The 15075-nt window shown below is 36.9% G+C and overlaps 2 protein-coding genes across 2 annotated transcripts in view; both read right to left on the bottom strand.

The window, feature by feature from the left end:
- Window positions 1–4415: 4415 nt before the first annotated feature.
- Window positions 4416–7086, bottom strand: LOC142353422 (alcohol dehydrogenase class-3-like). The gene is made up of 2 exons (XM_075405655.1): window positions 6787–7086; window positions 4416–5809 (listed from the first exon to the last, which is right to left on the bottom strand). The coding sequence occupies exons 1-2, from the start codon at window positions 6989–6991 to the stop codon at window positions 4881–4883; spliced, it is 1134 nt and encodes a 377-aa protein (XP_075261770.1). The 5' UTR covers window positions 6992–7086; the 3' UTR covers window positions 4416–4880.
- A 370-nt stretch (window positions 7087–7456) lies between these two features.
- Window positions 7457–15075, bottom strand: part of LOC142353421 (RNA-splicing ligase RtcB homolog) — a 51007-nt gene continuing 43388 nt past the window's right edge. Inside the window, exons 4-8 of the mRNA XM_075405654.1 lie at window positions 13271–13399; window positions 12955–13056; window positions 9569–9697; window positions 8622–8871; window positions 7457–7824 (exon numbers count right to left, since the gene is read on the bottom strand). Coding sequence (XP_075261769.1) covers window positions 7547–7824; window positions 8622–8871; window positions 9569–9697; window positions 12955–13056; window positions 13271–13399 — 888 coding nt within the window. The 3' untranslated portion in view covers window positions 7457–7546. The remainder of the gene's footprint in view (window positions 7825–8621; window positions 8872–9568; window positions 9698–12954; window positions 13057–13270; window positions 13400–15075) is intronic.

Here is a 15075-nt window from a genome sequence, read left to right as displayed (position 1 = left end):
TAAAATCTTAACATTCCATTACATCTTTAAAGTATGCAGTAATATATTATCAAACCCTAGAGGAAGTTCCGTGACCCTTGAGGCTAGAGAAACCTTAAAAATGACAATATTTAAAAAACTTTTAAAAACGCAAGTTTTACAAAAACAAACTGCTAAAACTTGTAAAATTAAAAAGTTGAAAATTGATCCATGACAAACAAAAAATTTCCAATAACTTATTATCAAACCCTGTTGGAGGTTTTCTGAGCCTTGAGGCTCAAAAATCCGAAAAATGACTATAAATGTCAAAAAATTGGAAAAAAATGGCAAAAAATATCAAAAATATGCTAAAATTCGTGATGTCAAAATCTTGCAAGACATTCAATTTAATCTAGAAAATATTCAGTAACCTATTTTCAAACCCTATAGGAGGTTCCTCGGCTCTTGAAGCTGAAAAAATCTGAATAATTCTACAAAAATTTCAAAAAAAAACGAAAAAATTTCTAAAATTTGTGACATTAAAAAGTTGAAAAACAATTCGATGGCCATTAAAAATTTGTCAGTAACTTCTTATCGAACTTCTTAGGATGTTTCCTGGCCCCAGGGGGGTCAACAGTGGGGTGTCTTCAACCTCCAAGAACCACCCTTCACACCATAAAAATAAGTATAAGTCTCCAAAACAGTTTGAGCTGAAACAGAGCTGAAAGGCTCTAAGAACACTAAATGCCCGCTGGGCGCTACGTGTTTATTCCATTTTTGAGGACGAATAGTCAAAAGCGTCAGACGAAAAATCGGTCAAGCGAAAATTCGCATTAAAAAAAGACCGACAGGACTAATATAATTGCTACAAACTTCAATTGAGAGCAATTAATAAGAGCAAAGATGCTGTAATAACCGCTTACGCGCCGCGTTTTCATTGGTCCAATTTTAAAAAATTTTGTAAAGTGGATGAATACATTAGAGAAACAGAAAGCATAGAAATCTTTGGTTTTAAGCAAGAAAACTTCTTCGGAGCAAACAAATGAGATCAAATAAACAAAAACCCAATTGATCTCAGCTGGAGAACAAGAAAACAAAATAGTGCAAGATTGTTAAAACTTCAGAAAACCAAAAAACATAGCTGGCAGATTTCCGACAAAAGCCGCAATAGCTTTGTAGACCTGCAGTCTCAAAAAACAGTAAAAAAAAGAGACCGAAACCATTTGTCTTTTCATTGAAGGCTGATATGTTATATTTTGATTAAAAATCTGTATGTTTTTGCTGCCTCTATTAGCTGCTCTCAAATAACCTTCATTTAGAGTGGCACACACCCATTTGACCTTATCTCTTGGAAAAAACCTTCAGTTAGAATCACTCATTTAGATTCACTTGAATTTATCTCTTTGAATTAAAGTAAATAAAAGTCAATTTCAAAGTGAGGAAGTCATATTTGAGAGTGAGGTAAGTCAAGTGTGACTAAAAATTAAATCACGCGAATGAACAAAAAAACTCACTCAACTAAGAACGAAAAATGACGTCACGCACGCACTTCAGTTGAAATTGCATGAACGAGTGAACAAAATCAGATTTGAAGTGGTTGTGGCGTCATATTGTCGTAACAAACATCGCGACGACGAAATAAAAAAAACCAAGAGAAGGCCAGTAAAAGCCCCAGCTATCAATGTGCAGCTATTAAAAAACAGTAGTAATCAAACTTGAAAAAAATCAAAGCAGAGGAATTAAGGAATTAACAGAGAAGGAAACAGCAGAATTAGTGAAAATTTGCAAAAACAAAAACGAATCCCAGCCAATTAGCGTTTCTCAACTCCAGCAGGTGACCACAAAACAATTGCACCACGACAAACAATTTGAAAAACTCAACAATATTTTGTCTACTTGAATTTTGACCGGATGAAAATTTGACACTGTCCAAAACTAGCGACTCAAACATAGCTGACTACCACCTGACGAATTGCTCTCAAACGACAGACAAGGTTTGGGATTTTGTTCTAGCTAAGCATAAGGAAGCTATAGGAGCAATCAAAAGAGGGCGTAGAGGCGTCCGAAGTCGGCCGGCAAACAATGAAAATTTGACTTCTCAAGCGCTACTCAGAAGCTTCACTGAACATTTCATTACAAGATTAGTGAGTCGGTCATTGACTTAATGCCCTCGACCAAAAGTCCAAATAAGAAACACGTGCATTCACAAAAATTGATTCAAATTTTCTTCAAGAGCAATTGATAAAAAAGGCTATATCTAAATTTTCAATTTCTAGAAAAATTAACTTTGAGCATCTTTCATTAAATATCATAGAAGCGGCATGAAATTCCTACCCTATGTCTACATGAGGGTTTGGAAAACAAGACTTCCCAGAAACTAGACCTACATATTATTATGTTTTCTTTCCCTCCTTGAAATGATAATTAAATTCCAAATAGCAACCTCATTTCCACACAACAAAGAGCTTTCTCAGTTGATTTAATATAATATCAACTTGACAGCAATCCAGATTTCAATATGAGCAACGTTAACCGAACAACGTCGGGGAAATTTCTTCTAAAAAACAGGCGGGGAAACTAATTGGGTGCGAAAAAATCCGACCGTGGAAGGATTCGAACCCCCGACCTCCGAGGTTCTCGACAGAATCATTGACCACTCGGCTACCAAGCCCTTGTGATATCCTATCTTACAATCACTTCTCTTTTATCAAGACTTATTTCTGAATCAGAGCAATTTAGATCACGCAAAAATTAAACAATCATGCGAAGTCAGTCGAGAAGTGGAATCGAAAGAAAAAAAGACACGTTCGTTTACAATAATTGCTTCCATCTTTGTTCGAGAGCAATTAAGAATAAACTTGACCACAAGATTACAGGGAATTTTTTTGGCTTCAAAATAAATTGAAAAATCCAGAATATAAAGACTCAGAAAAAAGCACCAATGAGAAGAAACATAGCCAGAACATCAAATTTGTTTCTTGCGAAAACGGTAAAAGAAACACTTTGATTTAATTTCTTGTCGCTGTTGCTTGAATAAATCAGGCAACCATTAGTTAACTCTGAATTAGATTAGCTTACCTCACTTAGGAACCGTATACTACCATAAGGTAGTATGTGATACAAGGTCATAGTTCTCGAAATGGCCAAATAGAAAAAAAATCTTAACGTTAAAAAGGTTTCCACCTTTTTTATCAAGGGATGGTAGTTCTCAGCTCTTAGTATTGGGAATACTCTAATTCAAACTACCGAAATTTATATGAATGATCGGAAATGCAGAAAGAGCATAGAGCTGATTTTTTTCCAAAATTACTCAGTTAAAAACGATCCATACTATAGATCTGCTCAAAGATTGCAAATCTACTTTTACCCAGTCTTTCAATAAAAACAATAGCCCTTAAATTTTTCAGAAAACATTGTTTTTGAAACTGAAGAACATGAAAAACAAACAATAATCTCTTCAAATTTTGGAATTCAAATTTGGTATTCAAAAACATTAATGTTTGAAAAAAATCGCAAGTGAAACAAACAATTTTTGCGTAGCTTACCATAACATTTTAGAAATAGAACAAGCCCAGCTAAAAAGCCGCTTTGGAAAAGAGTTGTTCAATTCAGATGGCAAAAAACACGAATGGAAACTATTTCTAAATAAACAAGTTCCTAAATTCTCTCAAAAGACATTTCTTTCAAACTCTATTCGATAAGTGGCTGGGTTTCAGGAACATGCATGCCAAAATGATTCCCTTAAGCACAATTTCAGATTTGCATTGCAAACTTGCACAATTTTTGACGCAATTTCGCAAATTTTTATTTCAAATTAGAATTAGAGCATTTGAATAACCCATTGAAATTCAGTTTTTTAAGTGACACACAAGTTGTGTGCCCCAAAAAATGTTTCGCTAAAAAGACGCTATATTAAGTATCAAAATCTTAACATCTGCACGTGGTTTCTTGGGTGACATTAGAACAATCCTTGTAAAATATGATTTTTGCAATTAAAAACTGGAGAACATTGTGATACAGAAAACACGCAAAAATTGTTCTATTGTTTTTTTTGCTATTTTGGAATCTCTCAGTCTAGGAATAGAAAATCGAAATGTCTTCTCAATTATTGGTTGAATTTTTATTGAGCTTTTCATTGACATTGCATCTTCATCTCTCCCAAAGTTGTGAATCCGCCAAAATTGACAAAAGTCAAGGTGGCATCAAGTTCCTAAGACCCAAAAAAATTAGGGTTGGAATAATTCTTGCGGGTATACAGAAGTCAAACAAATGGTATACAGAAATCAAACAGTTGTGCTTTACACCCCAGCACTCGAAAGTAACTGATTTGACGGCAGTGAAACAGTAAATGTTCCGAATTCCATTGAAAAACTTATTTTCAAACCGAACTTTATTCAAGTTTTTGCAACCATTGCACGATCGTGATGAGTAAGAAAAGCTTGAGAGAAAAAAGATGATCGAAAATTATCATAACTCAATTTCTCAATATCAAAAATAAATATAGGATACAACTATGGCTCAGTATCAAATCCAACATCTTGATAAATAAACAAGAACAAGGATTGGCAATGTCTATCGGCATTTTTGCGGACTGTTTTTCTTTTCCCTGAGAAACTAAACCAATATATTTTGTCGGAGTAAAATCAGCCTTGTGTTATTATAATTTCAAACCAGCATTACAACCAGTTAAATGTAGCATTACATAAACAGATCAAATTAGGTCAAAAATAAAAAATTACAGAGTTAAAAAATAACCCTTCTAGAGAGAAGTAAACAATCTCAACTTTATTATATGTGCCTGAAGCTTCTGGGGTACGCAGTAATGAGATTTGATCGAAAGTTTACTCGGATAAACTTCCAGACCCCGATAATTAACCGAGGACCCTCCGGACTCCTTTCCATCTTCACCCTGTCTCGTCCCGTTAGTTAACCAAATCAACCACCGTTCTCAAACTCTGTCCAGCGTGCATCAACTCAAACGCTTCTTCAATCTCGATTAACTTCCTACGATGAGTAACAAAATCTGGCAACATCTTCAAACAATTTTTGCCCTCCATGTATTCATCGACTAGTTTCGGAACACTATCTCGGCTTTTGTACCCTCCGAACGCAGTCCCCTTCCAGGTTCGTCCAGTAACCAATTGGAATGGACGAGTTGATATCTCCTGACCAGCAGCTGCAACTCCTATGATAGTACTTAAACCCCAACCTTTGTGAGCACATTCAAGTGCTGCGCGCATAACGCCCACGTTACCTGTAGCGTCAAACGTGAAATCAAACCCTCCATCTGTCATGTCTACCAAAACTTGCTGAATAGGTTTGTCATAATCTTTCGGATTTACAAACTTGGTAATTCCAAATTTCTCTGCAACTTCTTTCTTGTCGTTATTGATATCAATTCCGTAAATTTCGGCAGCTCCTTGTTCTTTGCACCCCAAAACAACGGCAAGCCCAACAGCCCCCAGTCCAAAAACAGCACATTTGGAACCATGCTCGACTTTGGCAGTGTTAATAGCTGCTCCGTAGCCAGTTGTCACGCCACAACCCAGCAAACAAGCAATATCTGGTGCGGCTTCCGGGTTCACTTTTGCTATTGAAATCTCAGCACAAACTGTGTACTGGGCAAAAGTACTGCAACCCATGAAGTGGAATATAGGTTGGCCCTTGCATGTGAATCGCGAGGTTCCGTCGGGCATCACGCCTTTGCCTTGAGTTGCTCTTATTTTGCCACATAAGTTTGTTTTTTTATTGAGACAGAACTTGCAGTTCCTACATTGAGGAGTATAAAGAGGGATAACAGTGTCGCCCTCTTTCAGGTCAGTGACCCCTTCGCCCACGCTTTCCACGATACCTAAACACTATCTATATGATTTTAAGGTGTTAAAACAAGGGGTAAGAATCTTAATACTTTGCATATCTCTGATCCTTCTTTGAAATTCCCCTTTTCAAAAATTACTACCAAAAGCAATTCTGCAAATCCGAGTTTTTTTTCCAGTCACAAGTAACTATGTTTCGCAAAAACCAAATTGGAATCCCGGCCACTTGCAATTTTTGTCATGAATTTTATCAGAAATTCCCAATAGAGGTCTATTAGAAACAATTTTTAATTAATGTCAACCCCCTACCCCCAAATATAAGTAACGGGAGTCACCCCTTCCTAGGTCAAACAGGTACAGTCGACCATTCGAGTAAACCTTTTGCGATATAAAAGGCAACTGGAACACAAGTAACTGTCTATCGCTTCGTCTGAGGTGACTTCGAAATGTTAGCATGGCTACCAACTTAACCACTTTCACCTTAACACTTACCAACTTAATCCTACCAAATTAATCACGTTTAAATGCTAATAACTTATCCTTTCAAGCGACAGAAGAAACAAAATTAAACATAACCGACTAACGTCGGGCGAAATGCTCTCAAACGACCGGCGAGCAGTTCGTCAGTAGATAGGCACGGTTTAGTGAGGCTAGCTTTAGCTTAATTGAAGGGGCGTAAGTGAGCGCAGCGGTGGGGGGGGGGGGGGGGGGTGGGGGGGGTCAATCTCTAAGAACCGCCCTTCGCACCATAATTATAGGTCTCCAAAATAGATTATGTGAATCGCATATTTGAAGACTAGTGAGCTGAAAGGCTCTAAGAGCACTTAATGCCCGCTGCGCGCTACCTATTTATCCCGTTTTTGAGGACGAAAAGTCAAATGTGTCACAAGAAAAATTGGTCAAGCGAAAAATTGCATAAAAAAGACCGACAGGACTAATATAATTGCTACAAACTTCGCTTGAGAGCAATTAAACAGAAAAACTTCAATTTAGTTTAGAAATTGTATTATACCTGCACCCTCGTGTCCCAAAATGACAGGAAAAATTCCCTCAGGGTCAAATCCACCCAATGTATAAGCATCCGTGTGACACACCCCAGTATAGAGCAACTTGATCCTGACCTCCCCGGCCTTTGGTGGCTGTACTTCTACCGTCTCAATAACAAGAGGAGCCTTGGCCGACCACGCAACCGCAGCTTTGCATGTAATGACAGCCATGGCAGATCTCAAAATACAAATCAGTTGTCAACACTAATGCTATGTGAAACATCAGTACCAAGTGAAACCAGATTAAATGCACATAGAAACACACCTGCGTTTCGAAATAAAGCTTATCACTAAGCAAGCAATTAATTTGCTCAGACTTTGCTTCATATATTTGTCAGACCCCAAATTTTGTACTTCAACCATGTATGAACTGATTTCTATCATGCTGGGGAACAATGATCGTATACTTTCTATCTAATCAAACTCCAACCCCCACCCCCTCCTGTTATGTTTTCCGTTTACGATCCCCCCTTAAAGTGTGTGTTATTGAACAACACGTTACTAAGTATTTATTGCACATGCGTATGAGGTATGCGTGCATTTATAATAAATCAACTAAAAAAGAGGAGGAGCGGGTGGGGGTATTGAAAGATTCCAAATCTGTATACAGCTATTAATATAGAAGTACACAAAAAATTTGGCTAAATTTTCAATTTGCACCATGATAATTAAATTACAGTTTTACCTCACAAGGGAGAAAACACAAACAATATGCGATTTATACATTTATCCTTTGATCACAGCAATCGGTCTCAACTTAACACATTTTTCACTAATTCCGGCTGCATGACACGTATCAACAACATCAGTTACATTCTTGTACGATTCGGGAGCTTCTTCCATGACCAGTTTGGGACTGGCAACTCGGATTGAGATTCCAAGTTCTTGTAATTTGTTCAGAACGTCTGTGTAGTCGAGGTTGCGACGTGATTTTGCCCTCGAAAGTGCCCTTCCAGCACCGTGGCAAGTAGTTCCAAAGGTTTCGGACATTCCGTGTTCGGTTCCTAGAAAATAGAAATGTGACGCGGCGTGATAGCCGAGAGGTAAGGTGTGTGGTTCACACACCAATGATTGAGAGTTCAATCCCCTGCATCCGTGAAGCTGTCTGTGTGAGGATGAGCTCTTACTTAACCATAGCTTTAGGTTGACCGTAGCCTGACCAATGTTGGCTGCAATAATGGTACCACGTGAAAGTTTCAGACGCAAAAAAAGTGGCTATAGTCACCAAAAAAAGAGCAATGCTGCTCATGAAAAGATCAGTCTGAAATGTGGGGAATAATAAGAAAAAGGGCAGCTAAAAACAGGCTACTGTAGGCCTGATGCTGTTCCGCTGCGATTAAGCAGAAACCACAATTATTATTATTTTAAATGTAAAAATAGAAATTTAAAGCTTCAGTTGATTTAGCACCTAAAAGGTCTATTTCTTTCCCCAACCCCAGTGACGCATGACCACACATATTGATATGTCTGGTCCCATCATTTCAGTCTATTCAAACTATCATAACTGCAAAAATGCGCATTATTTTGTTCTAACTACCTAATGAAAACAACATTTTTGTTCGATAGGGTGCGGGTTGTAAGATGAACAAAAATGTGTTGGTTCAGATTTGAAATCGGGTGCCTCGTGGGCACTGTTTTTACTCGTCTTATTACCAGCAGCTAAGCTGTTTTTTAAAAACTCAAAGGTAAGTTTTCTTTGTGGAGAATGCGTTTTCGTTCAAGTGAAAAGGGCAGCTTTTAAGAAATGCTTTTTTTCTGTCCCAGTTAACTAAAGAAAGTTCAGAAAGATGCATTAGATTACCTGTCAGCACATAACTGCAAGTGCCCATAGTTCCTCCAATGAGAACAGGTTGGCCAGTGAGTTGGTAATCAACCGGTATGAGAGGATGATGAGGGGGGAAAGCACGGGTGGATCCTTTTCTGTGCACAAGGAGGGTCTTCTCTTTTCCATCCACAATGTGACTCTCGATCTTTGCAATGTTGTGAGAGACGTCATAGATGACGTGCATGTCCAGATCATCCGGGGTGGAATTGAACATCTTAGAAATCGCCTATTGCAGCAACAAGAAAGTGAAAACACTATTTCCGGAACTGTGAAAACGGACTTCTTAAGACATAGTTTGATATCTATAACGAAGTCCGTGATCAAACTGTAGACTAAAGCATTTTCTCAAACATGATTTGTCTGAAGAAACTTTAAAGCAAGCTTTCCAATTCATCGCTAGATATCAACTTTAAGAGTCCCAAGGCTCGGTTGCAACAATTGATAATTTGGCTCCAAATAATTTTCATTTCGCGATACAGCTACACTTGGAAAGGAACTCATCGATTAATTGTCCAACTTTTCCTTTCTCTGCCACGTCCACCTATTTTATTAACTCATCGCATATAAAAGTCTTTTTATTGAACAAATACGCCTTCCCTATGTATAAAACTGCTTAGACAAAATTTCACTTTCAAAAACAACTGTTTTGTAAATATTTGCTAAACTCTCCTCACATTAATCGCCGTTCAACATTTGCTTATATGGTGTCAAACGAGTGGGAAATCAAAGCAAAGGTCCCACACACAAGTAAAATGCAGAAAAGTAAAAGAATCAACGGCGCAAAATTCCCGACTGTCAGCGTCGCGAAAATCTCTGCCAACAAAGTCTTTGAAACTTTGCAGAGGAATTGTAGGTATAGGTCAATGAACTGATCTTAATTGCATGATACTGAAAATATCTAGCTGAAGTTGTAACTGACTAACTTGGCGAGTGAGGAAGGTCATGCTGGATCTGTTGACCCATGCGAAGTTTGCAGCAGTTGCCATGGCCTTCAGGTAATCCTGTCCCTCTTGAGAGTTGATCCTAGCACATGCCAACTGCTTGTCATTCACCTAAAGGCACACAACTTTTCTCAAATCTACAATTTAATCATCATCAACTTTAAAACAACATAAACCGACTAACGTCTGAAAAATTGCTCTCGAATGACAGGCGGCGCAATTTAATTCAGGGGCTGTATCCTAGATAATTTTTTCTTTATGGTTGCGAAAAAATCAGCCGAAGGTAGGATCCGATCTCCCACCTCCTGAGTCCGATTACGTCACCTCGACGGAGGTATTAACCACTCGCCTATCAGGGCCTTGACTCTCTAACAATCGGTTTTGTTTGATCAACAAACTTTATTTCGGAGTGAGAGCAATTACAAACATAGCCGCCAAATTGCAAGAAAATAGCCGCCGTTGACCCGCTTGACGCACATAGGGATTAAAACAGAAAAAGAAAGAAATTAAGAGATAGCAATTGACAAAATTGTTCTAAGTGTCAAAGTGTTCATATTTGGTGTGACAATTCTGCGTATTCAGTTAGAATTCAAAATTACACTTAATTAAGCTTCTAAACTGAAGGCTATTAAGCATAATAGTAACGTCAGCTAATAATCTTTAACGAACTTTGATAACCTAATACACTGACTTAACGACCGGGCCATCCCATTTTTTGCACTTTGACACTGACCGCATTCACTATATCACGTAATCCAATGAGTAAAATAACTTAAAATCCATTCAGTTGAAACAGTGAGTGAAGTAAGTCAGAAGTCAAGCGTGAAAATCGTGATATCTAAAAAGAAAAACGTGATCAAAAAGCAAAGCGAATTAAAAAGCGAATTAAAGAAACAGGACAAGTCCTGACCTACAATTCACAGAATTTTCATTGACTAAACAAAGATAGACCTAGAACGGACTATGACTGGATTGGGAAAACCATCTAGAAAAATTCTATACACCGTTTTTTCACTCTACTTAAAAATTAGAATCAAAAAAGTTTACGCCGCAAAACCATTTGCTTTTTCGCTCCACTTCGTGTTTCGGCGTGACCAAAATACTCCAATTTGCCTTCACTACTCTAATTTGCCTTCAAAAATCATGAAAATGTGTGAACATATCTTAAAAAAAGACAACACCCCAATACAATTCAAATTCTTCGAAATGTAAAAAAAAGAGAGCGCCAAAATAATAGCCTTTCAGAGGCTGACGGCGGCTATTAATCACTCAAAAATCAAGTGCGTGAAAAAGTCACTTGAGAAGTCAAAAATCACTCTGGAATAAACACGCAAAACGGTCAAGAAAAAATTTGCATAAAAAAGACACACATTTACAATAATTGCTTCTCATTTGAGAGCAATTAAAAACCGACTAACGCCGGGCGAATTGCTCTCGAACGACCGGCGACCATTGACAGGAGGGGGATATGAGCAGAAGAAGGGGTGGTGAGCGCAGTGGGGGTCAAGCGATGGTGGGGTTGTACGAGGGAAGAGAGGGCGGTCCAAACCGCCAGGTGGAGGAGGATGGACTGGGGGGTGAACAAACTTTAAGATTAAGTATCGCCTTTCACAGCATGAAATTGTCCCTCAAAACAGTTTTTGAGAATCTCATTCTCAGAGACTGGTAAGGTTCAAATAGAACTTAATTCCCTACGAGCGTTGTTGCGGACGAAAAGTTAAAAGCGTCAGACAAAAAATGACAAAAAAAGCAAAGAACTAATTTAATTGTTAGGAACTTCGTTTGAGAGCAATTAATCAGAAAAAGCACGCCCAGGTACCCACAAAAAACATGATAAGGGCTATATGTCTATATCGGAGCAGTTTAATATTTTCTGACACTCTGGTTTTTCTTCCGGAGCAACGTAAATTTCGTTATTTTTTAAAAAATTGAAATTTTATTTACCAGGAGTTTTTGTGGTAATTTTAACTTTTTGTCGTTACTGATGGTTACTGTCGTTTAAGCCTCAGAACTGCGTTGTGCTCGCCTGCATGGGCTACTAAATTATTCTTCTGATGTCTGTTTTGAGGCTTCACTTTTGAATTTGGTCAATCAACTATCCTGCAGAACAACGTAACTATAAATTTTTGTGCTGAACTGATTTATGCTAAGGTCGACATCTTTAATGTGTGCTTATTTCGCTTCAAAAAATTTAGCTCCGATTTTTTCGAGAAAATACAGTAAGTTTGCATCATGTTTTACACTGTTTTTATATGCTGACAACAAGTTAAAAATTCGAATTAGTGTCGCCAGCCAGTGTGGTCTTTCTTCTATGTTCCCTCTTACTTCGAATTCCTTATTTTATAGTCGATTTCGTTGAAATCAATTTGAAAGAGGAAACGAAACACGTAAAAAAATGTAGCGGCTTGATCGCTGAGCAAAACTAAAGACTGCGGCGAAAATAGAGCTCTTTTTGTTCATATAATAATAATAATTGTGGTTCCCTCGAAATCGCAGCGGAACAGCATTAGGCCACAGCGGCCTGTTCTCAGCTGTCCCTTTTCTTATTATTCCCCACATTTCAGACTGATCTTTTTATGAGCAGAATTGCTCTTTTTTGGTGACTATAGCCACTTTTTTTGCGTTTGAAACCTTCACGTGATACCATCATTGCAGCCAACATTTGTCAGGTTATGGTCAACCTTTAGCTATGGTTAAGTAAAAGTTCATCCTCGCACAGATAGCGGAAAACTAGCTGTGAAAAAGATTTCGCTAACATTTACTGTTTACATGCGGATTATCTTTTTGTCCCACTGACTTTTTGCTTAAATAGTCTATAGTGAAAACATTAAGTCATTTGTTGGTCCCTAAAATGAAATTTAAGCTTGAAATCAATTTGCTGGTTGGTAGCTGGTTTACCGCACTTGGTCTAACGCTTGCATTTATTGGGAATTGAATTTATTCGCAACTAAATAGTACTATGTCAGGAACTAATGCAATTTTTCTAATTTTTTGAGTAAAATATTTCTTGATTAATTTGTCCATTGTTATTTACCAAAAGGTTGCAATAGATGTTCCACACAAACTCTTTTCGTTAATGGGAGAAAATTCGCGGAGTACCTTAACAACTTCTTTTTCGAGAAAAGTAGCAAACTACTTCGTTTAACAGTTTCAATTCATGTCAAGAAACGGCCCCACAGTTTTGTACTGATACCATTTAGTAGATTTAGATAAAGATGGCTCTGTAGTTTCAAAAAAATCACAGCTTGGCGGAAAATAGGAATTAATATTGCAGAAATCTGTAGACGCAATATTAAAAATTTTGAGATCTTAAATAATCAGCCCCAGTTAAGAGTTCGATTCCAGGAATTTCATTGATGAGTTCAAACCTCAATGTTGTCCCTCTTCATGGCCTTCTCCATCTGAACGAGAGCATCTGTTGCCACTTGATGGCCGAATCCACGTGATCCACAGTGAACCATCACACACACCTTAACAACACAAATAATAAATATCTATTTACGTTAAAAAAAAGAAAGTTTCTTCAAAAAAATCTACTTTAAATATATTTTCATAATAGCCATTTTGGAGTCAAAAGTGGAGCTTTAAAATTGTCGGTCATTGACCAAATTGCTTATCATCAAAATTCATAAAATTTCACCTTCAAGGTTTTAGAACGTAATGAGAAATTTATCTACAACTAACTTGTCCCTTGAAATCAATGCCCATTTTTCTGGCTGCCTGGCCATTGTATATTTCGTCCACAACTTGCAACTCAGCGTAGTGATTACCTGCTCCAAGTGTGCCCAGTTGGGGCAATCCTCGTTTCTTGGCCTAAACATTCGTTGCATAGGTAGTCGGATATTTAATGCACGCTGGTTCCGAAGAGAGATTAGACACCACACAAAACGTGACCAAATCTCATCCCAATATTTTTTTACTTTATTTAAACTTTTTAAAATGAAGACCGAGACTAGCATAAATTTTCGCTTACTGACTAATTTCAAATTTTATATTTTTTGAATATTTAAAACTTCGCACATGTAAAATTCGATGTAAATAGCAAACAATGAGCCTAGTTAATGTGCGTTTGCACATAATAATCACACTATCTCTATTTTGCTCGAATAAACAAGCTGATCTTGAGAATTGTAAAACAGCTAGAAGTGTACTTTGTACTTAACTATTTCGAATCCTGAAGAATCAGAAATGAGAAATGAATGAACGAACTAATTTAATTTTTTAGAATTAAAATTGACTAACATAAACCATAATGATACGAAAGCTTATGATAATGATTCGGTCGACAAAAAATATCTTCCATCGTTTCCAAATAAGTTTATTATTATTTAATATAATAAGTGTTTCTCAAAATATAAAAATTAAAGATCAATGTGATTCGTTTGTTATTTCTAATCGAATGTCAGCGGCCAATATTTTCCACTTTTTCTAATTTTTTTCATTCAACTAGTTTGCGCAAGCTGATAGAGAAAAACAGCCAAAACATGTCGACTTTCAATTTTACTTCAAAGCTCAAAACTTCTGCGATTAAAATTCTCATGGAAAAAAGAGATTCAAACTCAATAATAGCCCTGCAGAAAAGGTCGTCTTTCTGGTCTTGCTGTCTCCATACTTGCAGAGAGAATCATAGAAGCTTTGCAACTCTGATTTTTTATGAAACATGAAGTTATAAGACAAACATACTGCAAAAAACTTTACGGAGTTTTATTTTACGGATTCATCGGAGTGTTTTACGGAGTTTTCGCAGAAAATTGAAATACCCGTACCGAACCTCCAGAGTAGATCAGAGCTGGAGCAGGGTAATTCCAGCGTTAGGTGCGCTATCAGAGCTGGAACAGAGCTCCCCCAGATTAGGAGACTCTGAACTCTGTGTCTTCTCTTCACAGAGTAGAACACAGAGTATGTCTACTCTGAAATTTGCCTTGACAGAGTAGAACCCAGAGTAGGTCTACTCTGGAGTATGTCTTGACAGATTTGATCACAGAATAGGTCTACTCTGGAGTATGTCTTGACAGAGTTGATCACAGAATAGGTCTACTCTGGTATCAGTCCTCACAGAGTTGATCAGAGAATAAAACTAATAGCAGAGTAAAACCACCCGGGTCGAAATGTGAACGAATCCCAGGTTGAGGTGGCATCCGGAAGTAACTTCTGATCAGACTTATTATTATTATTATTATTATTATTATTATTATTATTATTATTATTATTATTATTATTATTTTTATTATTATTATTATTATTACTATTATTATTATTATTATTATTATTATTATTATTATTATTATTATTATTATTATTTTTATTATTATTATTATTATTATTATTATTATTATTATTATTATTATTATTATTATTATTATTATTATTTCTGACGTTTGGTACGTTTTTCTTAATTATTACATACGTCTTCGTACATTTGATACACCTGGTACTCACACCTTTCATACAGGTGATAATGGCTTGCCAGAGGAGTAATAAAAAATGAA

The sequence above is a fragment of the Convolutriloba macropyga genome, chromosome 14, assembly GCF_964194025.1.
Source record: "Convolutriloba macropyga chromosome 14, txConMacr16.3, whole genome shotgun sequence".
NCBI lineage: Eukaryota > Metazoa > Xenacoelomorpha > Acoela > Convolutidae > Convolutriloba > Convolutriloba macropyga.
This window is presented reverse-complemented; position numbering and strand designations above follow the sequence as displayed.